We start from the raw sequence: 25,260 nt of genomic DNA on the forward strand, positions 1-25,260 counted from the left end.
ATCTGAGGAGCTATTTTTGTTGGTGTTGTGTTGATGAAAACACTGTGAGCTATGCCAGTTATTTAAAGTGATTGGTTTGGAATTCTATTTTAGGTGCTGGTACTCAGAAACCATGGTGTGGTGGCACTTGGAGAAACAGTTGAGGAGGCTTTTCATTATATTTTTAATGCTCAGATAGCCTGTGAGATTCAGGTAGGAAAAATTACCATCCCACCCCCTTTTTTTGCTTTGTTATTTGCTTGTTGAGTTGGGTTTTGTGTTTAATTATGTCCAAAGTTATATTGGTTGGTGGCTTTTTGTTTGGCTTTGTCTTTTAAGAGTTATGCTTTACTTGAGTAAAGAGGGCTAACTCAGTTCTTCAATTGAAAATAGTAGGAAAGAAAATTAAAATTCACATATAGACACACATAAATTAAGCCTCATAAACATCATTTACCCCATAATCCTATTCTTTAAGACAGTATAATTGCACATTTCTCTGTTTTCACCCTCTAGTGGTATAGTACTAATTGAGAGACAAAGGCAACTGCTAGTCATCAAAGCTCACATATATTGTGGTCATTTTTTTGAAAAGTGTAAGAACAGGGCCAGAAGTTTTATAAACTCATGCATTCTCCAATGACTACAGAGCCTCAGCCTCACTACTGTAATAAGTTGGATATTTATTAACCACTCATTTCCTCAAAGAAGCTGAAAGTACTTAATGGCCCTAATTTCCCTCTTCAAAATCAGATCCTCTTAAGGCAAATGTATTATTGGAAGGGTCACAAAAAAGAGGAAAAAATTCTACCAACTTTAACTTGTTTTAACAATCAAGTTGGGTTTTTTTTTCCTTCATGGTCAAATGAGGCAATGAAAAGTTAAGATAAAGAGCAGACCTCTTCTGCTTAAATATTCTTAAATTCACAGTATAATGTCTATATCCCTTTAAAGTTATAATTTCCAGAAAAAGCATTAACTGGATAGCTACAGGAACACTGCAAGAGAAGAACTTTAAAATTTGGCAGGAGAATTCAGTTTCTTCAAATATGTTAAAAGGTATGGCTCTTAATGTGTTTTCCATCAGGGAGGATCAGAGTCCTAGATGGTAACTTTTTCAGATAGCTAGAAAAGATACTTTAGCAGCCTGCTTTCACAAGTATATTGCCTTGTTTTTGTTGTTAATAGCCTGAACAAGTATTATGGATATTTGCTGAATCAAAATTGTGCCTCTTTAAAAGTAAAATGCTCGTTATAGTCTTCACAGTCTTGTGCCTCTGTGTATTTTGACATTGATTACAGGTGCAGGCATTAGCAGGGGCAGGTGGCGTAGACAATCTTCTTGTCCTGGATCTGCACAAGTATAAAGCGCTCACTTACACTGTGGCAACATCTGGAGGAGGAGGTGTGAACATGGGTTCCCATCAAAAATGGAAGGTTGGCGAGATTGAGTTTGAAGGGCTGATGAGGACTCTGGACAATTTGGTAGGTGAAAATTTGAACATAAACTTGGATTTCGTGTCATCAGATTCAAGAGCAGATGCTTGCATCGCCTCTGGTATTGGAAGATGCTCCTTACTCCTCAGGAAGCTGAGTGTGACCCTAGGAAGATATGTCAGTGTAATTTTGCTACATTTTTAAGAATCGAACAGTGAAACATGCAGATGACATCTTAGATTCTACCCTGTTCCACTAACAGTCAGAAGGCAGATTGCCTTCAGCTCCAGGAACAAAGACTTCAGTGAGCACTGAGATTTGGCTTCCAGAAAACTGGTTGTAGTTAGGAAAATGTTTCTGGTCAGCTGTTTTGAAATTACCTTTGTCAGGAACAGTTGTGTGAGTGGAAATTACATTGTCAGCTGGAATCAGTTTTAACCAAATCTTGAAATTTACTTAATTTCAACCTTAGTGTTATGTGGAAGTTATGTGGGGTTTGGAAGGCTGTTTTCCCCTTTGTTTTTCAACAAAGGAGTCTTTTTAATTATTTGTATAAAGAATTAGAATCCAAATACTATGTTTGATACAGATTTGATTGCTTCAAATGTGATTTTTTCCCTCCCTAGGGGTATAGAACAGGCTATGCTTACAGACATCCTCTCATTCGAGAGAAGCCTAGGCACAAGAGTGATGTGGAAATCCCAGCAACTGTGACTGCTTTTTCCTTTGAAGACGACACGGTGCCCCTCTCCCCTCTCAAATACATGGCGCAGAGACAGCAGCGCGAGAAAACAAGGTGGCTGAACTCCCCAAACACGTACATGAAAGTGAATGTGCCTGAGGAGTCTCGGAACGGGGAGACCAGTCCCAGGACCAAAATCACAGTATGCCGCTGCTTTCCATTTGCCTCTCCTAAAGCTTTTGCCTAGTTACTTGTGAATTGAATGTTCTATGTCAGAAATACTGAGAGAGTAGAATATATATTACTAGCAATAATAATGTCACTGTCATTTATAGGGTATTAACTGTGTGCAAGGCACTTTGTTCTAAGTGCCATACATGAATGATCTCATTTAATTCTCCTAATATAGAGAGGATGCTTTTTTTCCCCCTTATTTTATAGATGTGGAAATGGAGGTGCATAGGAGTAAGCCAATCATTTTGCATATGGCAAAGTCAGGATTTGAATGCAGACAGTCTGGGTCTGGAACCCAGTTTTTACCCTCTATGTGGTAGTGCCTTGTAGCTTATATTGTACCAGTGAATCAGAACTATAGAAGTTACCAACACATAATGTGCCAAAGTTTGTGAGTACTGCACACAGATACCCTTAGGCCAAATCTTGTAGATAGAGAAACTGATTATCTTTTTCAGCAGTTTGCTTCAGATTTGGTTTAGTTTCAGAGTGCTTATCACCAAATATCATCTGGATACTCAAAATTAGTTCATTCTATCATATAAATCAATATATGATTTATTCAATATGGAAATGCCTAGGCATCAGTGTTTTTCCCCTAGTTTATAAGAATTCTTACCTCCTAGTAAAAGAACATAATTAAACTCATAAGTTTCCCAGAGTTACTTCTACTGACAGAAACTGATGGCCAGCCATCATTAATCTTGAGGAATATTAGCATTCTTTAAGGGATATAATGTTGGGTAAATGAGGAGAATTATATAAGGCTCTTCCATCCCTATGTTCTGTTATCCGGTAGATTACTCCCAGGTTATCCCCTTTGTAAAATGCTGATCAGGGACTTGGCCTTTTCTGTCAGCCAAAAATAAAACCGAAGTGGAAAAGTGAATCTTCAGAGAATCCTTGAGTCCTTGTTGGTGACTTCTTAGCCGTCCTTGGTTGATGAAAGTTCAGTGCGAGCAACAGCTATGAATGTGAATTATGTGAGATCAAGCTCTGTATCCAGGCTTGAAATACTCCCAGCATCATATTTTAAAATGCCAAAAGGAGATTAGAAATCAGTATTGATTGAGTATTCCTGTGAATAGTTATGACATTTTTTTAAGTGAATGCTTCTTGTGAGTCTTTCTAATTAGTACAGCATATACACCAATTGCCCACTAAGTTCTGCTTAGTGAAGTTCTTTAAAATATTGAGTCAATGAACAGCTATCAAAAGCCTGTCCTATTTCCTAAACACAAAACTTCATTTTAGAAAATTTTTTTATTTCTAGTGGATGAAAGCAGAAGATTCTTCTAAAGTTAGTAGTGGAACACCTATCAAAATTGAAGATCCAAATCAGTTTGTTCCTTTAAACACAAACCCAAATGAGGTACTAGAAAAGAGAAATAAGGTAAGACGTACATGGTCTTCTGTGGCTGGGGGAGGCATTTTTGTGCTGTTCTATGTTTAAATCACTAGTGATTGAATCTTATACCAAGCTTAAGGGTTTGAATACAGAATTTGAAATTTAAGTCAGTGTAATTTTAGCTTGTGTTCAATACCTCTAGCTCTGTGCTAGTTGCTGGTGAGCAGGCTGCACGGGGAGGAAATGTTAAACATAATTTCTGCTGTTGAGAACCCTGGCATTTGTGAAAAATGTAGTTCTCTAATAGTATAAGACAACAGGAAATCACATTTCAAAAGAAGTAGAGGAAATTAACGTGAGTTGTTAGGATGCTACAAGAGGGCTTTCTGCAGGTGGGAATTATAGAGGCTCTTCCTCTAGGATGGTCAAATAGTAGGCCTTTAGGAAAAGAGAAAGTAAAGGTCATATGCATAGTTGCCCCCAAGAACTTGTTACTGTTTTTCATTTCAGATTCGAGAACAAAACCGGTATGACTTGAAAACAGCAGGACCACAATCTCAGTTGCTTGCTGGAATTGTTGTGGATAAGCCTCCTTCTGTAAGTCCATGAAGCAGTATGATCTTTGGTTTTGATCTACCACATTAACTTCTTGGCATTTTATGAGTATTTATTTTTACTAAAGTTAACATAAGCACAAGTTAAAAAGTAAAGTAATCCATAAGACTTAAAATGTTACCTTCAATCCCAACTTCTAGGGGTTTTCTTCCAGCATTTACCTTCATGTTTCTAAAAATCATCTTTGTTCTGCTTTTTCTTGGTTTACCAATTTTAGACCTCAGCTATATTTTACCAGATCAATCATCAACTGTAAGAAGCACTTGTTTTGTATATATCATTAAAAGAGAAAAAAACATAATGGGAAGTCATCAATTATGAGTTGAATCCCAATTGCAAAAATGGGAAGATGTGGGGGAAAAGCGCATCTTAGAATTAATGAAAGACAATATGACTTCTCTTATGAAAGATGAGGATTTAGCCTGTTTATACAATGCCTTGTTTTCTTATTCTCCCAGTAAAGATATATCACAATTTCTTTTGTTGAATCAGCTTTCAACGTTTATATTATTAAATGTTTACTGCTGAGCCAGGTTTACATGATTACCTTTCCTTTCTCATACAAACTTTCCTCCCCCTGGAGTTAATAACTGTCACCTTTTCTTGTTGGCTTAGTGTTTGGGGTCACTGGCTTAGTTCTTCCCAAACTTTTCAACAGAATTATAAAGTCCCTCTTAATATTATTTTCCCAAGGGCCAAAAGTAGTAGATAATGTCTCAGTTCCAGCCCTCTGTCATTCTGGTCCCTATCTGGGCTACTTGTCTTCAGGCCAGCTGCTCAGGCTCAACCTCAGGAGACCTGTGTCCCCTCTTTCCTTCATCATGTAACTTCCACCTTCTTGATTGACTCCTTCCTCATTGAGCTCATCTCTTAGTACCTTTCTGGAAAAGGATGCATAGGAAGTAGCAGAATGAAATCCTATATTCTGCCTTCAGATGTGCATAAAATAGAGAATTCTAGTTTAGACATAGTTTTCCCCCAAAGATGAGAAGCATCACTGTATTGTCCCCTAAACTCCATGCTGCTGTTGAGTAGTAGGAGAGCATTGTGGTTCATGTACCTTTGGGCCTTGTTTTTCTTTTAGACCTTTTCTGCATGCCTGCTGTTCTGAAATTTTATGATGCTGTGCTTTGTAGTAGATTTCTTTTTAGTCTTTGTTCTTAGCATTTATAAATGTAACCCTTTTTGATCTGCAAAGTCATATCCTTCAATTCTGGGAATTTCTTTTTTAAGTATTTCTTCAATAGTTTTTCCTTCCAGTTTCTTTGTCAGGATATACTGTTAAATTGATCTCCTTGACTGAGCCTCTGATTTTTTTCCTTACCTATTTGCCATCTCTTTGCCTTTTTATCTTATTTTCTGGGAGATTTGTTGACTATTTTCTAACCCTTCTGTTTGGTTTTCTATTTTGATTTTTTTATTTTTATTTTTAAGACTTCTTAGTCCCTGAATTTTTAAAAATAAAATCCTTAACTTTCATGGATATAATATTTTCTCTTATTGCTCCAAGAGAATCAATTTTAAATTTTCTTCAGCTGCCTGTAGTGTGTGTGTGAGTTCCCTTTTTCTTGTTTATCCTGATCTCTATCTTCCATCTTGGAAGCTTTCTTCAAGTGTCTGGAAATTGTGGTAGTTGCTTGCTTTATGTTTTAGAATGAGACACCAAAAAACACACAGAAGCTGTGGGTGTGCAGAGCTTGGGAATCAGGGGGCCTCACTGAGAGTGATTGGATATGGACTGGGTTGTTTCTCTGGGTAATCCCCAGATCTTCATATCTTTGATTCTTTTATCCGGGACCACTCAATTTATCCAGAGAATTCGCCAGGCTCATTCTTGTCTTCCATCATATTTCTGGAAGCCCTCAGCTGTGTTTTGTTGTCCCTACTAAGTAAGTTGCTCTGAAAAATAAGCCTCTGATCTTCTCAGAGATGGGAGAGAGGTAAATGCTTGTATGGAATAGGAAAGGAGACCTGAGAACCTACCTGTACCTTACTCAGACTTATAACCTGTCCCCCTTTTCAGCTCTTCTTCACACCCACTTTCTGTGGATCCTGAAGCCTCTAGTTTCTTGCCTTACCAGACCTCCACAGAGCACGTCAGCATGCGTCTCGTTTCGCATCCTTCTTTGCTGGCTTAAGGCTTCAACCTTCTCAGCTGTGCTACCATTCTTCCCACTGCTTCCCATCTGCCAAAACATGTGCTAACGTTTCTCATCCTCTGTTGTCTCCTCTCCCATTCTTTTTGTCCTTAGAAGTTTATACCATTTTTGTTATTGTTCCTTTACTCTCATCTTAGTGAGGTTTTGGGAGGGATTTTTAAAAATGCATGGGCTCAGTCTGCCAGGTTTAACTCAAAGTCTCAGTAATCTGTTTCCTAGAGCAAATAGCTACAAATTTATTTTCATAGCAAATTAAAAGTGTTCTTTTGATACAGTTTCTTTTCCTAAGCCATTTTTTACAAAGGCTTTTGAAATGAGGAAATTCTTGGTTTTTAAGGTATTTCTTAGTTACGGGAAGCTTATTAGAATTGCCTTAGTTTTATTTTATCTTTTTTTTAAGTTTTTTAAATTGACCTATACAGGCTTTTAAGGAAACAGCACTGGAAATTTTAGTCCATTGGATCAGTAGTCTAAAATTGCACATCTGATATAAGTATTTTAAACAAAGCAGGTTGCTTTATCATTTATTATGATTTCTGTGCAGTGGGATATCACAGACACCAATATATGCCTTTATACGTATGTGAATGAAGTTGAATATATATGTAATTATATTTATAAATAAGTATATAGGTATAAATATATAAGTATGTAAGTATACAGGTATAAGTAAAGCTCTTACTAACGAGTCAATGCTTTTCTTTTAAGACCATGCAATTTGAAGATGACGATCTTGCCCCACCAGCTCCTCCCAATCCCTTTAGTCATCTCACAGAAGGAGAACTTGAAGAGTATAAGAAGACAATAGAACGCAAACAGCAAGGGCTAGAAGGTCAGTTAATTTTTAGATTGAGCCTAGGGTAACCACACTGCTAACAACGGAGCATCTGAAGTTGGGTGATAGAAGACAATCGATGTTTTCTTAAAATGTTCCTTTTATAATTGATTATTCTATGTCATCTCTTCCAGTCGTTACTGACCATAGGTAGGGCTGAAATACAAAGAGCCACTACGGATCATCTATGTTAACATGTAGAGAAAATGGTTTTCCTCAGGAGGTAGTGAAAAGTCTTCCGTGGTAAAGTGAAATCCTCAGATGGGTAAAGAATTACTAGCTAGAGTACATGACGGTACGTTAATAGGTTTAAACATTCAGAGAATGTGGCTTTTTAAAAAACATTTTGACATAATTATAGATTCACAAGTATGTGGCATTAATGCTTTGTAAAATCTCTGTTGTTCCTGGATGTCTCAAAGTGCCAATATTGTAATTTCAAAATCAAAATATAAAGCAAACTAGAATTTCCATGTGACTTTCCTTAGGCAATGGGCACTCTGCTGAGCTCAAGTTTTTCTGACTTTAGAACCCTAAGTAAGGATTATATTTAAGAAGTTAATGAAAACACCCCAGCTAATTAAATACTAGCTTTTTTTTCTCAAGAATAAGAGATTCTTTATAGCAGGGGTTTCATTCCTGGGTCTTTGGATAATCTTTAGACAGTCCATGAGCCATCTGAAAAATATGTGCTTAATTTTGTACAATACACATTTGGGGAAGGGGAATTTCGGCATGGGGGACAACAAGTCTGTGACCCCAAAAAGGGTAGAGTCTCTGCTTTAGAACATCCACAACATAGAGTTGAAATTTTTACCCAAAGGAAAATAGAACCAAGTGTTCAAGAGTTTCTGTCCATGTTAGTATCATGTAAGAAGAGTGACAGCATCTGGCTCATCCAGGGAATGGTTTTTATCAGTGTTTTAGTGCCTTTGACACAAAGGGAGTCATCCTGACTCATTAAGATAATTACCCTAAATGTCCTAAGTGGTATTACCGAGTTTGTTTATTATAACATAAGGTTGGAAACTTTCTATATTTTTGTATTTTGTAAAATTTCCCTTTTTAATCTCTTATTTTTTGAAAGCCTAAAGAAGCCAGGTAATAAATATTGCACTCTAGAACCATCACCTTTTATATATAACTTTATGAATAGTTTCCTCCATATCATTATGACTTTCTGAGTTAGCTCACTAATATTGGTCCACAGGAATCACTAATTGGATATTCAAAAATTCCATGAAGCATTATGCCTCATTAATGTAGCATCATTGGTGAGGCTTCATAATTCTTGTCATCTGGCTGCTCAATGTATTTTGGTTTCTAACACTCTGGCAAAAGCTAAATGCAAACATTTTATTTGCCTGGGCTGCCAGAAGCCATGTTTCCTTAGTGAGCATGTATGTAAAATTACTATTAGCTGCCAGAAATGTTAACACATTAACCTCCTCTTAAGTGCTTAATTATCGATATATGGGGTAACTGTTAGCATGCTCAGCTCATTGCTAAAGAGCTGATCATCTCTGTATTCAGGCATTTGATGTATGCACTAACCTCCCTTGAAATCTTATGCTTCTTGTTTTGCATGGCTTTAACTCAACTCTTATCCAACAGATGCTGAGCAGGAATTACTCTCAGATGACGCTTCATCTGTTTCACAAATTCAGTCTCAAACTCAGTCTCCGCAAAATATCCCTGAAAAATTAGAAGGTATTCACTGTAATTTCCCATAGCATTCACTGAATTGGTCTCAAGAGTCTGTCCTTCCGTTGTATGTTTTCATTTAAGGAAATCCGAACACCTGACTGCAGTAAGTTTGCCGTGGATTTTACTTAAAGCTCCAATAATCTTAGTTTTATTAAATGGAGTGCCACTTCTTCAGTGTTTCTATTGATTTACCTTAATCTGGATTTTGGCAACCTGTTCTTAAGAATTTGTGAAATTAAAATAAGTTTTTTATATGCCTTGCAATCAGAAGCATGAAATCATTTTTCAGTTTTGATTGCCAAGTGATCCCAAACTTAAAGAAAAACCTGTACTGTCTTCCTCATTTATACTGACTTGATTTACAGTGAAACTATCAAGTCATGAAACTGGACTTACCTAGCTTTCATTCTTTAGTCTAACAACTTTGTCCCCTTCCCATTTATATACCACTTAAGAAAATAAGCTTACTAAGAGATCCATAGTCTGTTACAATAATGATCTCTTCATTGGAGCTAAAGTAATGCTTTAGTACATTGCTTAACACATTTCAGTTGTATAAAATAGAGGGACTATGTTAACTATATAAAATAACAAAAAAAAAAAAACCCTCCCCTTTCGTAGAAAACCATGAGCTGTTTTCCAAGAGCTTCATCTCCATGGAAGTGCCGGTCATGGTGGTGAATGGCAAGGATGATGTGCATGATGTTGAAGACGAGCTTGCTAAGCGAGTGAGTAGGCTAACTACCAGCACGACCATAGAGAACATCGAGATTACCATTAAGTCTCCAGAAAAAATTGAAGAAGTCCTGTCACCTGAAGGCTCACCTTCAAAATCACCGTCCAAGAAAAAGAAGAAGTTCCGCACTCCTTCTTTTCTGAAAAAGAACAAAAAAAAGGAGAAAGTTGAAGCCTAACTGAAGTATTTTTATAATTACTATTATTACAATGTAACGTTGCACATTTAAATACCACATTTAAGTTGATCATTAATATGCAGTGGTAGACCAGATTGGGGGTATGCAGCAAACTGGACTTTAAGAACTGGAAAGAAGTTTTACTAAAATAAAAGCATATTATGAAAAATACTTTAAATATCATCTCTCATTTTATATGTAAAAAAAAGGCTTTGAATTTTTAAACAATTGCTAGTTTTAAGTAGCTCTGCCCTCATGAAATATTATAATTCACCACAAACAGATATCTGAATTACTTCAGGCCTTCTCCATAGTATCTGTTGGAAAGAAATTACCAGTGAACAAGGAAGAGAATTTTTATTTCTCAACACCTGATTCATTTGGTAATCAGATTATAATTTTTTATGATGATTATCAGCTGTACCTTTTGGTTCCCATTGTTACAGTGGGCATTAACAGAATGCTTTAAAAGCTTCTAAGATAAGAATCTACAACATTAGTATACACTGGCATATAATTTTTTTTAATTTGAGAAAAGATTCATTTGGAATTTTATTCATTGTATAAAATGTTCTCGCCTGAAGTAACTTTGTTTGCACCCTCCCAAAAAAAAGGTCATTTTAGTAAACTATAATTTTTGAAAACTTCCTTTTTTATTAGTTTAGAGTGCCCCTTATTTTTCAACAAAGGGGATTTTGTACACATAACATGGTTTATTTAGTTTAACTCTGGCAAAAATGATTTTTGTATGTTGAGATGTTTGTATACCATTCAGTATAAAAGTGTCATAAACATATTAGCTAATCATTTAACAGTAGAGTGTATTTGAGGCTGCTTGGTACTAAGTATACTTCAATATAATTCAAGAATCCAGGGCCTTGATATCAAAAGGGGATTAGAGCATTTAAAAGCATAACTAGATTCATATTTGAACCTTTTAAATCTGTTTTTCCTCTTATTATTGCTAATCATTGGAGAAGCTCTCATAAGATAATCAAATTGAAAAGGAAGAAAATGAAAGAGAAAGTGAAAAATGAAGGGAACAAAAGAAGTGACATGAAAAGTATTCTAGTTTGGATAATAACTCATAGCCAGGATAGGATTTGAAGTGTAATTTATCAGTAGAAACATGTCCCAAATTTATAAACTTCTGCTTCTCTGTGAAAATCATTAGGTTCAATATCATTGTTGATAGTTGAATTTAGGAGGTCAAATCCTTTCAACTCATGTATCTTTACAAGGCAGCACAAGAAAAAATCAGTGGGTCTAATCCCCCTAGTGAGAAAACTACCACTTTCTGATTTTTACAAATTTGTCCTATCTTTTCAGTTAACTTTCTTTCTGATGTAAATACAAATTAAAAACTAGGCTTAATATAGTTTTTTTTTTCCCCTTCACCCAAGTCATGTCACAAATCAATGTAAAATAAAAATCAATGATCCAAAATGGTCAGTGGGTAAAAAATAACCCAAAGTGTTTCTGGGGGGGTGAGTTGGCATGTAAAAATTACATTGATTACAGTGTGTTCTGGGGCTGGTTCTCTTTGACTGTGTGTGTATGATGATACAAAGTTGAAACAGAGCCTGGAAATTTCATTCTAGATCTCACTAACTACTGGAATCAGTGTTTTAATCTCTTAGTGGAAACTTTCAGTTGCTTAATTCTGTATTTGAAGTTTTTTTTATTATGTTCTACATCATTTATGTTGTATTACAATGTACGTAGAAACAGTAACCTGTGAACTATGCTTTTCCATAACTTTTTAAAAATATATATATCTTAAATGAATGCAATGTGCATAAATATTTTTTAAACAACAGTGAAAACTATTTGCACCTTTTGCTAATGCCTCTATATACTTGCTTTGGCATAAAGAATGAGCCAGTGAACCCCTGTGTCCTGTGGAAAATGTATAAATGTTATCTGATATTGCTCTTAGATGTAATGCTAATTAATGTTAAATCACAAATAAACAGTATTTTAAATAGATGGATTTGGAATAATGAGCTTTCAATTGAGGGGTGATTACTTAACCTGAATTACTTTCTGGACTCTTGTGTTTTATACTTCAGTGAGATTTTGAGTAAAATCTGAATAAGAGATGTCATGATAAAGTTATTCTCAAATTACTTGAAAATCAACTATATGATTTTTGTCTCAGCTCATACTGGCAGAAATATTCCCCAAGTGACCTGTTACTTGACTTGATAGGTTATGGTTGACCATAACTGTATCTCTGAGAGCCTAAGATCTTTGAAGGACTTAGCATTCTGATCCTCAGTCTCAATTCTACTGTTCACATCTTTGGTTATAGAATAGGAAATGTTGCACAATATGTGCTGAGCTTATACATTACCCTTCTCTTTGCTTTTATTTATGTAACAATGTAGCAATAAAGAAAATAGCAGAAAGAATAGAAAATAGGTTACAATTCTACTGCATTAACATTCAAAAAACATTCTCTTTCAGCTCTTGTTCAGTTATATATGTATTTCCTATGTATTAGTTGTCATGGTATGAATGTAATTTTATTCTGGGTTTTTTCTACTTAAGATAATCCAGCCTAGAAGAGTTTCACACTAAATCCCTCATATGAATGATTTGTTGTGAATTTTTTTCCCCACTTTGTCCTAAAAATAGAGCACAGGAGGGGAAATTGTGGTGAGTTGGGTTCTGGTTAATTGAAGTTTTTTCTATAATTACCCATTATAAAAATAAAGGGTTTGGGCAGGGAAGAATAGATTCATAGTCTTAGGCATATTTAATCTTTACCTTGGTTTGTAAATAACCCTGTGGTGAAAAATTGCTGCTTTAGAAAGATGCTGATTTCAGAATTCCTTTCCATAAAACAATAATGACAATTACCTTGAGTTCTCACTGGAGAGTCGATACAGCATGAAAGGTAGTGTGGCCTCTGCCTTTTCCTTTGTTAGTATTTCCATTCAGCAGGGAATAGAAAACTGAATGGATCAGATTGACAGCATGGTTGGTTTGTTTTTGTTTTCTTTGTTTGGTCTTTTGTTGGACAGAAGCAGAAAACATAAGCTGGTTATTTTTTAAACTGAAGAATGTATACACATCCTAAGTGCTGTCTTGGCCAAGCCAGAATTTTAAAAAGAACAATCTTCTTTGTGGCCACTAGAGGGTGGAATAGACCTAACAATCCATTGTGTTTCTTGTCCTTGCACTTCATTCACTTCATTAAATAGTCTGTAGGCACCACCATGTTTGTTGTGAAATACCCAGAACTTAGTAGAGAAAACTTTTCCTTTCTTCCTTATCATTCTCCTCACTAAACTGTTCTCAACTTTGTTGTGTTAGCGGATCCCATTTCACCAGTGCACATCCTACCAGCAGAGACTCCAGTGACAATGGAGAATACATTGAAAAATTTTGATGTGTGATCTCAGAAAGAAACCATGGTAGAAAATGACTCCTCAGGGGAGTTTCATGCCTGTGGGTGGCAATATAATGCCCCCTTCAATGACCTACATTTTTTGACTGGGGATATAATTGGTAATATCTATCATTTTTTGTTGCTTTCTGTGTATTAAATATATACTAAGTGCTTTAATGATTCCCTCATTTGACCTTTCCAGCCTCCCAACAATGTAGATGTTATCCCCAGTTTGTAGATCATAAAACACAGGGTTGTAGAAAAGGAAAAGGAGGTGCTAGAATTTCACCCATAGAAAGTCAGATTTCTAAAATTACTAGTGCCATCTGTGTGCCAGATCCTATGTAGCTCCAGTATACATTTTTATGGAGTTTTTTAGGATAAGGGCCATTCTTACTTTGGACTACCAATCCAGCCATGGTAAGTTCATGTTTTGATACTTGATGGGATGTAGTTTTAGGATAAAGTATTAACTTTTGATTTTGAAGACTTTTTTTTCCCAACAGATCACCCCAAGAACGAGGAAATTGATGCATCCCTAGGAAGCAGGAACAACCTGTGGTGATACCGTCATTCAGGGTCAAGAACCAGCTCTGATATCCACCATGACACATGGAAGATGAGGTATCTATACCTTCACTAATATTGCAAAAAAGACTTGAGGAAAAGCCCTTCATCGTTTCCTTTTTTTTCTTTTTCATTTTTATTTCCAACATTGGGGTCAGCGAGAGACATTCAAAGGAAAGCGTTATTTTAAAAACCTGAAAAGACTGTGTAATCTAGTTATAGAAGTAGTTTAAAAAAGAAATACACTGATGCTCAGTAAAATAAGCCAGGTGGAGAAAGACAAGTACCAAATGATTTCACTCATCTGTGGAGTATAAGAACAAAGGAAAAACTGAAGGAACAAAACAGCAGCAGACTCACAGAAACCAAGAATGGACTAACAGGTACCAAAGGGAAAGGGACAGGGGAGGATGGGTGGGAAGGGAGGGATAAGGGGGGAAAGGAGGCATTATGATAAGCACACATATTGTGGAGGGGGGAGCACAGGGAAGGCAGTACAACACAGAGAAGACAAGTAGTGATTCTATAACATCTTACTACGCTGATGGAGAGTGACTGTAATGGGGTATGTTGGGGGGACTTGATAATAGGGGGAGTCTAGTAACCATAATGTTTAAGTAATTGTACATTAACAATACCAAAATAAAATAAATCTAAAAAAAAATATTTGGATAGAGCCCATATGAATGCTTACTGTAATCTAGAAGAAGTAGAAGAAAAAATAAAAATAGCTACTGAGTACTTGAAACAATAATAAATAAACAAATAAATACACTGTATCTACTTACAACTTTATTTAAATGAATGCACTTGGAGATGATTTTTCTTGGAGAAAAATCCAGTGTACATGCTGGAGATGAGAACAAGGATAGGCCCTTGGGGGAACTTTTGATAGAAAAAACTGAATTTACAATTTCGGTAGTTTTTTAAGGCATTTCGTTTCTATGAGATAACCATTAGGGGGCAATCCTGGGTCTAGATTTAGTTTTAGCTAATTAAGGGAACTTCCTTCAAAACATCTTTGAGCCTGGATTTAAAACTCCATTCTGATTATGCATTGCTAGATGCAGTCTCAGGCTGAGAAAAGTTTACAGATGCCAACGTACTTCATTCATTCCGTACACCCTGGTTCTCTTGTTCTGACTTAGGAAGAATCAGTGCCCCAGAGAAGCTATGCTTGCGCTCAGGCTACTAAGCCGCGATTCCAGCCAGGGGCTTCAAGTCTGCCTCTCACACTTTTCTCCTATAGTACAGTCTCCTTTGGAAACCCATTCAGTCAGGGATAGGTAAATACACAGTTTCCTAAAGTTCCCTACAAATAATGTTTAGAACTTTTATTATGAGAATAGTTTGGAGAAACATATTGCAGAACTGAACCCATATGTTATTTACAAATAATTGTTTTTCCTAAAATGTCAAGTCTGTTAAATACTCCCTGAGAGTTTGTGTATTTTCAAGTCAATCAAGTGCTGATTTCCTTTCTGCTGCAACCTGTGATATTTTAAATGCCATTTATACTTTCGATGACAAACTGGCACCTTTTGATATTCCTTCCATAATGAAAAATGTTGTTTTATCCTGCAGAAAGATAGATGGGTATATACCCAATCCACCATTATTTTTAAGGCATATATAATTGCGGCAGGGGTGAAAGTTATTGGTTGAACTAGCTTTTGTTTTATTGTTTTGCTTTATTCCTACACAAACTACTTTAGGTTTTGTCATTTTCCAGGGTCAGTCTTGATCTTGCTTATTATGGTTTTTAAAAAAAAAAAAATCCCTTATTTTTCAGTCCCAGGGAACTCCCATCACGAGACAAAATACAAGTTCCTTGCCAAATTCCATACTTTAAAATCAGTAGCACAGATTTTATTAATTGGTATGTGCATTATAGAATATTAAATTTCTAAGACATCATTTGAAAAAACATTTTAATGTGCCTTTGAAGTGACAGACAACGAATATGTAATATACAATCTTATAGGTAGGATTTTTCCCCATTGTCGGTTTACTTTCATTAGACTGCCCCTCAAAAAGCCAGTACATATGTGAGCCCTATGAAAGACCAATTTGGAGTGCTAATTAACTGGGTTTACTAGACCAAACAATGCCCTATCAGGTTGATATGTAGACTTAAGATTTTTCAAGGAAAAATATGGATTTCCCAAAACAGTAATATCCTAACAAGTGGGGATGGGAATGAGGAAGTAGTATGAGTATAAAATGAAGGAAATAAGAGGTAGACTGTTTTTTGGATTTCCCTCCGGCACTCTTGACTTAAAAAAATCTTTTCTGGGTTTAAGAAAAAAAGTTGGCAGTGACCATTCCAGCCTGGGCCTGGAGCTGTGCCGCACCCTTTTCAATGATTTGCCAGGGTCGTTACTTACTTGTTACTTACTTAAAGTAAGGGCATTTGCTTTCATAAACAGAATCTAACCAATGGTTCTTTTGAAAAGCAATAGCTTCTGAAGAATCTTACTGTGCAGGAGCTGCGGAGGAAGTCGTTGCATTCTATAACGCACCCCTTTCCTGTTGAGAAACGCTCTAGGGCTGGGTTGCAGTGGTGCCTGGTTTGATAGACTTTGACTTCAGAATAGATGACTTCCTCCGTTTAAGGAGAGAACACATAGATACAGCCAACTGGTAGGCTGGCACAGACAAAATCTTCCAAAGGTGTTTACTGGACTAACAAATTGAGATTAAACATTACTTCCTACCTGATTTCTATTTTGGAAATGTTGGCTTCAATTGTTTCAACTCAATTAAAGGTCATTTGAGGCTATTTAGACAACTAAAAATGTATTCTAATAAGATCTGCTGGTCCACAGGGTGGGAGGGGAGAAAAGGTGGGGAGGCTCCCACTGCATCTGGGTGTTTGAATGTGTTAAGCCTTTTAAAATATGTTGTGTGATGACTGAGATGCTTCATTTTTGAAGGATTTTTTAAATATTTCATATTTTAGAACTATGTGTATGAAATGATTTTCTATAAGTATGGTCTCACGTCTCAATTTTGACCTTTAGGTTAATGTTGAGCAAGAGTACATACACATACACTTGCTAAAGTCAAGCTGAGCATGGCTCAGTTAACTGCAGAAGAACAGGGCAGAGTGGGTGGGGCAAGTTCTGGAGTTCTGCCCACTTGCTGAGCAAAGTCAGGCTATTGGGGGAACAGCTTGAACTGAAGCAGCTAGTAGGAAGTGCAGCCCAGCAGGTGAAAGATGGGATCTGGAGGATGTGGCGGTCAACCAAAAGCCCAATCTGGTAAAGTGATCTGCGTCAGGGAGGTGTGAGTCCCTGCCAGGGATCTGGAGCAGGAAAGCAGGACTGCGAAGGTCTTGTAGCACGTGCAGGAGCCCCAGCCACAGGCTAGGCTCTGAGAGCAGCACTTCCTCTACTTCCTGTGGGGCAATGGCAAGATCAGGGCAGGACCCCAGGTTTAGGGGCCTGAGTATAGTTTAGGACAGGAACTCAGATGTAAGGAGAATGACAGATGGGGATCCTGTTATCAGAGCTGAGGTATAAGATACTGCTCAGAATCCCAGGAGCAAGGTAGTGCCCAGAACCAAGACACAAGGTCATGGCTGGCCTGGAGACAGGCATGGCTTGGTGCTGAGTGAGCCAGAGCCTGGAGCTACAACGGCCTTAGTGCCCCCGCCTCATCAGGACTAGTGCTGGAGACCACAGCCGGGGCAGGGGGCAGGCGGCCAGGCTCATGTCTGAGGAAAGGAGTGCTGCAGACAGGAAGGGGCCCGACCTGACTTTCAAATGGAAGCAGCCCCTTGTGATGACAGACTTGGCCATGTAAGAGTGCCACAGGGTAGCAGGAGTGGGTTATTAATATTTCACACCAGAACCTACCTAGGAGGACTAGCAGCGACAAATGAACAAGGGCCAAGTGCTACTGAAACACTAGCTGTGAAGACAGCCATATGTTCCTTGTGAACTAATCTTTCCTATCTGAATGACTCTACCTGATGACTCTGGCCTCCCTACTCACAGACACTGTAAGATGCTCCTAAAAGTACTAATTGAATAGAAGAGAATCAAAGAGAGTGGTCAGTGTTTCCTTCTCCTGAAATAAATGTGGTCGTGACTTTAGCTCTCATTCTACAAGGTACGTCCTCCATCACCCTCTGGCTGTGGGAATAGCCTTTTGCCACTGAGTCAGAAGGGCTCTGATTTGTCTTGACGCATTTGCCCAAATAACGACCTTTCAGTTCACTCCTCCTGCCTGCTACTAGAGAGAATGGCTTCCTTGGGCCCTTCCCTGTAGGAGTTCACATCTGTCGTTACCTGTTTTGAGTCTTTCAGTCATCCACTCCAGCAGTTGTACAAAGAACATCCATTCCTACTCCCTGGCACACAGAGCCTCTTTACATTCATATGCCATAGGCCCCGCACCTGGCAGAGGGTTGCACCCTTCCAGATGCCTTCCTAGCTCTCCATCTGGCCTGAGAATGTTTCTCTCATGACTTTCTTCCTTTACCAAACTCCAGTAGCCCTTTGGGATCATACTTACCTCAGCCTGTCTTAAATTAACAGCGTCCTTAAATTAACATGTCCTCCACCATGCTTGGCCAAAAATAGATTCTGTGCTTTGCTCATGATGGACAATACTGTTCAAGTTGATGGCATATTAATAATATGTACATAGCAAAAAGATGTTCTTACATATCTTAAATTTAAGAAGTCAGGGAATAACTAGGGGTGAAAATCCCAGTTGGAGTTATTAGTCTGATCTGTAAGGCAAACAACAGTAATAATGCTAGTTTATCAAGCGCCAACCATGTGTAGGCATTGTACTTTGCGTCTGAGTTACAGTATCTGCAGTATGGAGTTATTGCTGTCGCAGGGAGACTGAGACTTAGAAGCAAAGTAACTTGTTTCATATTACCACCTAGTAAGTGGAAGATCAAGATTCAAATCCAAGTCTTGTCCTTACTGCTATGCCAGGTGTTCACGAGTGCAGCCTTTTTATCAGCCGATAGGAAGGTCAGTTATTAGGCAGCAATGTCAGAGATGTCTTCCCGAAGCTGTCTGCTGGCTGAAGGGGCTTTTACGCGAGGGAGCGTTTACCCCGGGGCAGATTGCCCAGGGCGGCCCCACTGGCATTCACTCATCCGCAGTGGAACGGGTCCTCCTGTCCAGTATAAAGTGTGCTTTTGGTTAGGAGCCCAAAAGGACAACTTGGGGTATATACAAAGGCTAGAAGACTGAGTGTTGGTCTTTTCTTACAAACACTTCTACAGGTATGCTATTAAATAAACAGTGATATGACCGCTATATCCTGATAAATCGGTGTGGTCTTTTAATTCCTGTATTTCCTATTGGATCTTCACTAATTGTTTAATTGAAGGCTGCTGTCATTGATAGAGGTTGTTGGCACATTATAACTGAGTGTGTAAAATGTTCAGAGCTAGAATTTGCTGAGCACTAAGTGCTTTAAATGGATACATTAATGTAATTCAACATTAATTGAATTAAACTATTACCCCACCCCCACCCCATTTTACAGATGAGAAAAATTAAGTTTGGAGAAGTTGTCCAAGGTCACACAGTAAGTGGCATAGCTGGGGTTCAAACCTACATAATCAAACTTGAGAGCTTATATTTTTGACTTTGAATCCCAAGGACAACTGTTATCTTACCGTCTTCTTAATTTACCTGGCTCTCTGGGGAGAGCAGATATCAATTAAGTAAACTATTACATTGTACCATGTTCGTGTTTTCTTTCACCTTGGTGTTAGAATATTCTAGCTGTGGGTGCATGATATGTTACACATTATCTTATTAAAGTTATGCCAATAATGCTCTCAAATTTCCACATTGAAATTGTAGCCGGTTTTTTCTTTGTCCAATAATAAATCATTGTAGTATAATAATTTAGAGTTCAGGCTCTGGAGTCAGTGACCTGACCTTGATTCTGAGTTTTTCACTTTTCTATAAAACAGGTATAATAACTGTACTAACCTCTTAGGGTAGTTCTAAGAATTAAGTGTGATTACAGTATACATAAAACTTAGCATGGAGCCCAGTGTTAAGCCCTCGATTAATGTAGGTATTGTTAATACTCTCTTTTCTGGTCTCCTTTGTCTGCTAGAAGAAAATGCATATTAGGAAAGAAATCAAGCTATAGCTGGCTTATCCCTTTCCCTGTTAACCATTTGAAATGTTGTCATTCCTATTTTTTCCTGAATTATTTGCACAACTGCGACTAGATTCCCCATCTTTGAGGAAGAAGGGCAGGCGATGACAGGGAATGAACAGAGAGCCCTATGTAGCTCACCCTTTTCCAGTGAAAAACCTTGCTGTGGAAAGGTGATGGACGAAGGAACCATGTTGATTCCTCCCAGGCGGGTACTCTGGAGCAGCAACTTCAAGCATAATGAAAATGCCTAGACCTAAGGCAGCTTCCTAGCAAGTCCTGCGGGACTGACAGGTCATTGTGAGTCTAACACGTGCAGTGGAAGTAACCGCCTGTGGGTCTCCTGCAGAAAGGACGGCATTTCCGAGCTGACTTTGCCCCGTGAAAGCTGAGTGCCACCATGCAGGACTGCTCTTTGGGGCCCCACTGCCCCATTTTGGTGAGCTGAGAAAGTCCTCTATGAACAAGCTTAAAGGATGCTTCACAATCTGGTTTCTATCTTGCTGATTCCCTGGTGACGGAAGTTCGAGTTGTTCTCACAGCAACCTGGAGAAGACCCAGAAAAGGCAGGTTTGTATCAGGCCAGGGCTGGGCAGGGCATTAAGAAGATAAATCTTTTTAAGAAAAGCCTGCATACACACACACTGTAATGGATGAGGGTGTGGGGAGCTGACCACAGAATATGAAATCCTGCAGTTTAAAAAATTAAACAAACTACACTATGAATATTTCATATTTCATATAGGGGAAATGCAAAAAGAATACACCTCAAACAGCATATATTTAACTGGTGATTTCTTGGTGGTGGGATTATACAACTGCTTTTTATTTTCTTGACCCTCTTTTATATTCTAAATTTTGAATAATAAAGTATTAACTCAAAATCAAGAAATTCTGATAATTAGAAGATATGTTATGTTTAAGTTATAGCAATATTGAATAATAAAAAGCAGAATGCAAAACGATGCCTGTACTGTGCTACCATTTGCATAATAAAGGGGGAAAACAATATATATAAAATATTGTATATGTATATGTATAAACTACCCTGGAAAATTAGACCAGAAATCAGTCACAGAGCACTGCTCCTGGGAAAGGGAACTGACCTGTAGGAGACAGGGTGGGATGGAGACCTTCCCAAAAAATGCTTTATAGTTTATTTTTTGTCTAGTACCTATGTAAAAAGTTTTTTAAGTACAGTGTATATTTTTTTCCCAAGAGTTCCTGAAAACTGCCAGAAAACTGTAAGTGAACTGTATGTTCACCATTTTCAAACATGCTCAGTATGATTACAGTAGGTAGAATGTGTGCAAGACACTAAGATACCATCCACCATACTCTATGGTGCTATTTATCTAAAGGCCCACATGTCAAATCCATATCATTCAGAGCAAAAAAAAAAATAGTTTTAACATGACCCATCATGTTTCCATTTTTGCCTTGGCTTCTAAGAAGCCTTAGGGCTATATTTTGTCTTAGAACCAGACTTTCTGGTTGAAGGGAACTGTCACAAACTTTTTCCCTGTACCCACCCCACTTACTACCTCACTCTCATCTTTCAGATCTTATTCTAATAGTTTCCACTTCGTTATAGCTGTGCCTTTATAAGCAGCTTCAAAATCTTTTGGAAGGCAGTGGATATGTACTACTTATTGCTGTGTAATAAATCACTCTAAAATGCTGAGGCTTAAAACAACAGTATGCATTTGTTATCTTTCACAGTTTCTTGGGGTCAGAAATTCGGGAACTTTCTGGCTCGGGGCCTTTCAAGAGGTTGTAGCCAGAGCTGCAGCCATCTGACGGCTGGACTGGGCTGGGCTGGAGACTCTGCTTCCAGGATGCTTGGCAAGTTGGTGTTGGCTGTCGGTGGGTGAGAGACCCTCAGTTCTCCTCGCTTACATGTTCTCCTGATAGTGTGGCCCACGGAGCAGACAATCCACGATGCCAAACACACAGGGCCGGCGTGACCTCACTCCAGCAGCCACACACCTTCGCTTCTGCCGTATCGTCTCCCATTAGAAGCGAGGTGCTAAGTCCAGCGCATCTTCAAGGGAAAGCTATTTGGTTCCACCTTTTGAAGAAAGGAGCGTCACAGTGTTGCTCATGGGAAACCCTCGTAAGATTGTGTATCAATGATGCTTTAGTAAAAAAAAAAAAGTCAAAGAATTTGTAGTCATATTTAAAAACCACTGCAGGGCTTACTGATCAGAATTAGTCAATTAATATCAAATTAGTCAAATGAGAAGGAAAAGGCAATGAGAAATGAAGGCCATTTGTAGATGGAACACCCACTGAGTGCCCACTGGGTCCTAGGCCCTGTGCTTCACGGACGTTATTGTGTTTAATTCCATGCACGCTTAGTTTTGCAGATCAGGAAAGTGGAACTCTAAGAATGTATAACTTGTCCACGGTCACATAGCTAGTAAGTGTCAGAGGAGCACGTCAAGGACATGTCAGCCTGAGGCCACAGCTGGGCCGTCACCCTCCTCAGTGGAAAATAGAAAGCTGCCTCAATTTTTGTTACCTTGACCTATCTAAGCCATGGCCATTTTGCCACCGGCGAAAAATGTGACTAATATTCCAAGTTGAATGAATTCTGACAGAGCTGTTTAACTCATTTCTGAATCCTCTGGAATCAAACAGGTGCTGATTCTCCATCAGAAACATACACACACACACACACACACGCACGCACGACCTTCGGCTGTGCTGGTATTTGCCCCGTCCCAGCAGTGCCATGCCTCTCCCCACCCCTGACTTTGAAAGCCAGCCAACTTCTCTTCCCATTGCAGCTGGCTGTGACATGAAGGCCAGGGGGTCAATGGAGTAGGGTGACACTGAGCACAGGGGCATGTGAGGATAAGGCCCTTTCTCTCACGGGCACTGAGCCAAGCCCACAGGGTGGAGATCAGACAGCCCATCTGCCCTGGTGCCATGCTGGACTGCAGGGGCCTGATAAGGCCAGAGATCCACCCGCCCATTTCAGTGTCCTCTTCCAAATACAGATTCCTCCCAACACTGCCCTTCCAGCCATTGGCTGTCACATGGGTTCTTCACCCAAAGGTAGCTGGCAGCCTCTGGGGCTGCAAGATGGGACCTGATCCAAGGAAAGACCAACTCTTCGTGGTGCCAGGTTTCTGGCCAGGGCTGCGGAGAAAGTGCTGTGAATTCCTACGGCTCCTGCCCCCACTTCCCTTCTCAGCATTAGCCACCCCATTCCTCTTAGGAAACCAACTTTTCTGATGGATTATCTGGCTAACACTGTGCGTACTGCCGAGTGCACATGCTGGAGAATCACTGGGATTGTTGGAACTTTGAGGAGGAAGTAGGTCTAATGGGCCATTAACCAGGGCTCTGGTCCTAAGGGTACCAAAAACCATTCCGATCAAGGTGAAAAGGAGGAAGAACTCCACTGATTCCCTCTTAGGAAGTATCTTTGAACCGTTTGTGATTGGAAGAATATTTGATGAAGTCCTTGGATTTGTAAAGGGAAGGTGTGGAGACCTCCCACATCAATTTACCTCCAAGGTAAAAATCTGCTCAACAGCGGGGCTTTTTTTCTGGGTGTGTTCTGTGCATCCGAAGCCCATTACTGCTCCCACCCCACCCCACTTGTGCTCCACCCTTGTCTCTGTGCTCAGTCTCCTCTCTAAGAAAAGGAGTAACAAATACTGAGGTTACCAGCAGGGGACCACCACCAAGTTAGCTCACGCAGAAGGACCAGGGTTTGCATGCACTGGTTCAAGCTGTGTGCGCATGGGGCAGGCTGCCCTCAACAGGGCCTCTGGGTGGCTTCAGAGCCGCTGCTCACCCGGATAGGGGAGATTCTGGGAGGCACCGAACCCATAAGCCAGCTGCTGGCTGTCCACCTTCACCTCAGACTTTCTTCTGGCTTTATGATCAACAATCAGGGCTGAGTTTTACCATTCCTCGTAGTTGGGGCCATTCCCTCCCTTGGAACTCCCAGGACATCTCTACACCGAAGCAGGGTGAGCTCAAAATCCCGCCAGGAAGGCAGCTGTGAGTCAGGGCCGGGCATGTTCTGTGCAAATGAATAAACCTCTGCCTAATGGCCTCTGGCCCTGACTGTCAGCCATGTTTCCCTGAGGCCCAGGAGGGTGCGGTCTGACCCTGGGAGGGGCAGCCTAAGGGTAGAAAGTACAGGAGTGATAAACTCCCCTAGTCCGTGTGGTGCCCCTGCCATATCCGAGTCAGGGCACCGGGTGCTCACCGGGACAGCCGTTTCTGAAGCACCCAGGCAAGCTCCAGTGTGTCCTAGGGCCCTCAGGCCCATCAGAGCTGGACTATTTGCCCAAGATGGTGATCATACGAGGGGTCAGGATTCAAAGGCTGGCGTCTGCCTCCTAAGCCCTTCGAGCCCCTGGGGATCTCCTGGGAAAAGGCATGTCTCCACTGCTTGGAACCTCCAATTCTCGCCTCTCCTGTGAGGATGGAGGCTGGGTCCTCTCAGCCTGGGAGGCTGTCGGGCAGTCCCCGTGATCAGTGTTTGAGACAGGCTTTTCCAGAGTGGATGTGGGGCCTGAAACCAGACTGTATGTGTCCCTCAAGAAGGCCAGATGAGAAGACGCTAGTTGTGGGTGCTCAGGGCTGGGATCACAGCTGATGGACTCTATTCCAGGAGGGAATGAGGTGAGGCAGGGGCTGAGTGGCCGAGAAGCAATTAAGCATGTGAACTTTGTAGCCAAGTTCTGCCTGCTGCGGCCAGCTGAGTGACCTTGGGCAAATTTCTTCTCTGAGCTCAGTTTTCTCAACTTTAAAGTGGGACTGAGTGTGTGTAGCTTGTAGGTTTAATGGTGGTGGTGAAACAGGATGAGCCAAGTGCCTGGCACTGGAGCTGGCACCCTCCGGGAGTCCAAACGCCATCACTAAGGGCGCGTGAGGCCCGGCCCTCCCTCAGCCCCGCCTCACTGTGCCTCATCTATTCCTGTGTTTACTTTTTTCCCACATTCTTTCTTTGTTCTTCCTTCTTTTGGCTGGAGGCCTCAAGAGTGGCCAGAGAGATGTGGCTGAATGTCCGGTGACACTCAGGGAGAGGTCACTGGATGCACCTGTTGATGGCCTAGACACTTCCAACCAGGAAGGTTAACTGAGCTAGGCCCACGTCAGTCAGGGAACACGTGTCCGGTGGCGACCACGCCCCCAGCCTCTGACCTACCCACCCATCCCCTCACAGGCGCCTGCTCACCACCATCCCGTGTCATCCCTGACCTCCACCCCC

At 39.8% G+C, this 25,260-nt stretch overlaps 1 protein-coding gene across 11 annotated transcripts in view; it reads left to right on the forward strand.

The window, feature by feature from the left end:
* Nucleotides 1-11,899, forward strand: part of ADD3 (adducin 3) — a 143,933-nt gene extending 132,034 nt beyond the window's left edge. For 10 of the 11 annotated variants that reach the window (XM_036898767.2, XM_036898768.2, XM_036898773.2 and 7 more), the window contains 8 exons: nt 94-192; nt 1,282-1,464; nt 2,043-2,300; nt 3,606-3,725; nt 4,191-4,277; nt 7,163-7,286; nt 8,904-8,999; nt 9,618-11,899. In XM_036898767.2, coding sequence (XP_036754662.1) covers nt 94-192; nt 1,282-1,464; nt 2,043-2,300; nt 3,606-3,725; nt 4,191-4,277; nt 7,163-7,286; nt 8,904-8,999; nt 9,618-9,910 — 1,260 coding nt within the window. In that variant the 3' untranslated portion in view covers nt 9,911-11,899. The remainder of the gene's footprint in view (nt 1-93; nt 193-1,281; nt 1,465-2,042; nt 2,301-3,605; nt 3,726-4,190; nt 4,278-7,162; nt 7,287-8,903; nt 9,000-9,617) is intronic. The other variant, XM_057506311.1, reaches the window with a different exon arrangement.
* The last annotated feature ends 13,361 nt before the right edge of the window (nt 11,900-25,260 follow it).

Source organism: Manis pentadactyla, chromosome 8 (assembly GCF_030020395.1).
Source record: "Manis pentadactyla isolate mManPen7 chromosome 8, mManPen7.hap1, whole genome shotgun sequence".
NCBI classification, from domain to species: Eukaryota; Metazoa; Chordata; class Mammalia; order Pholidota; family Manidae; genus Manis; species Manis pentadactyla.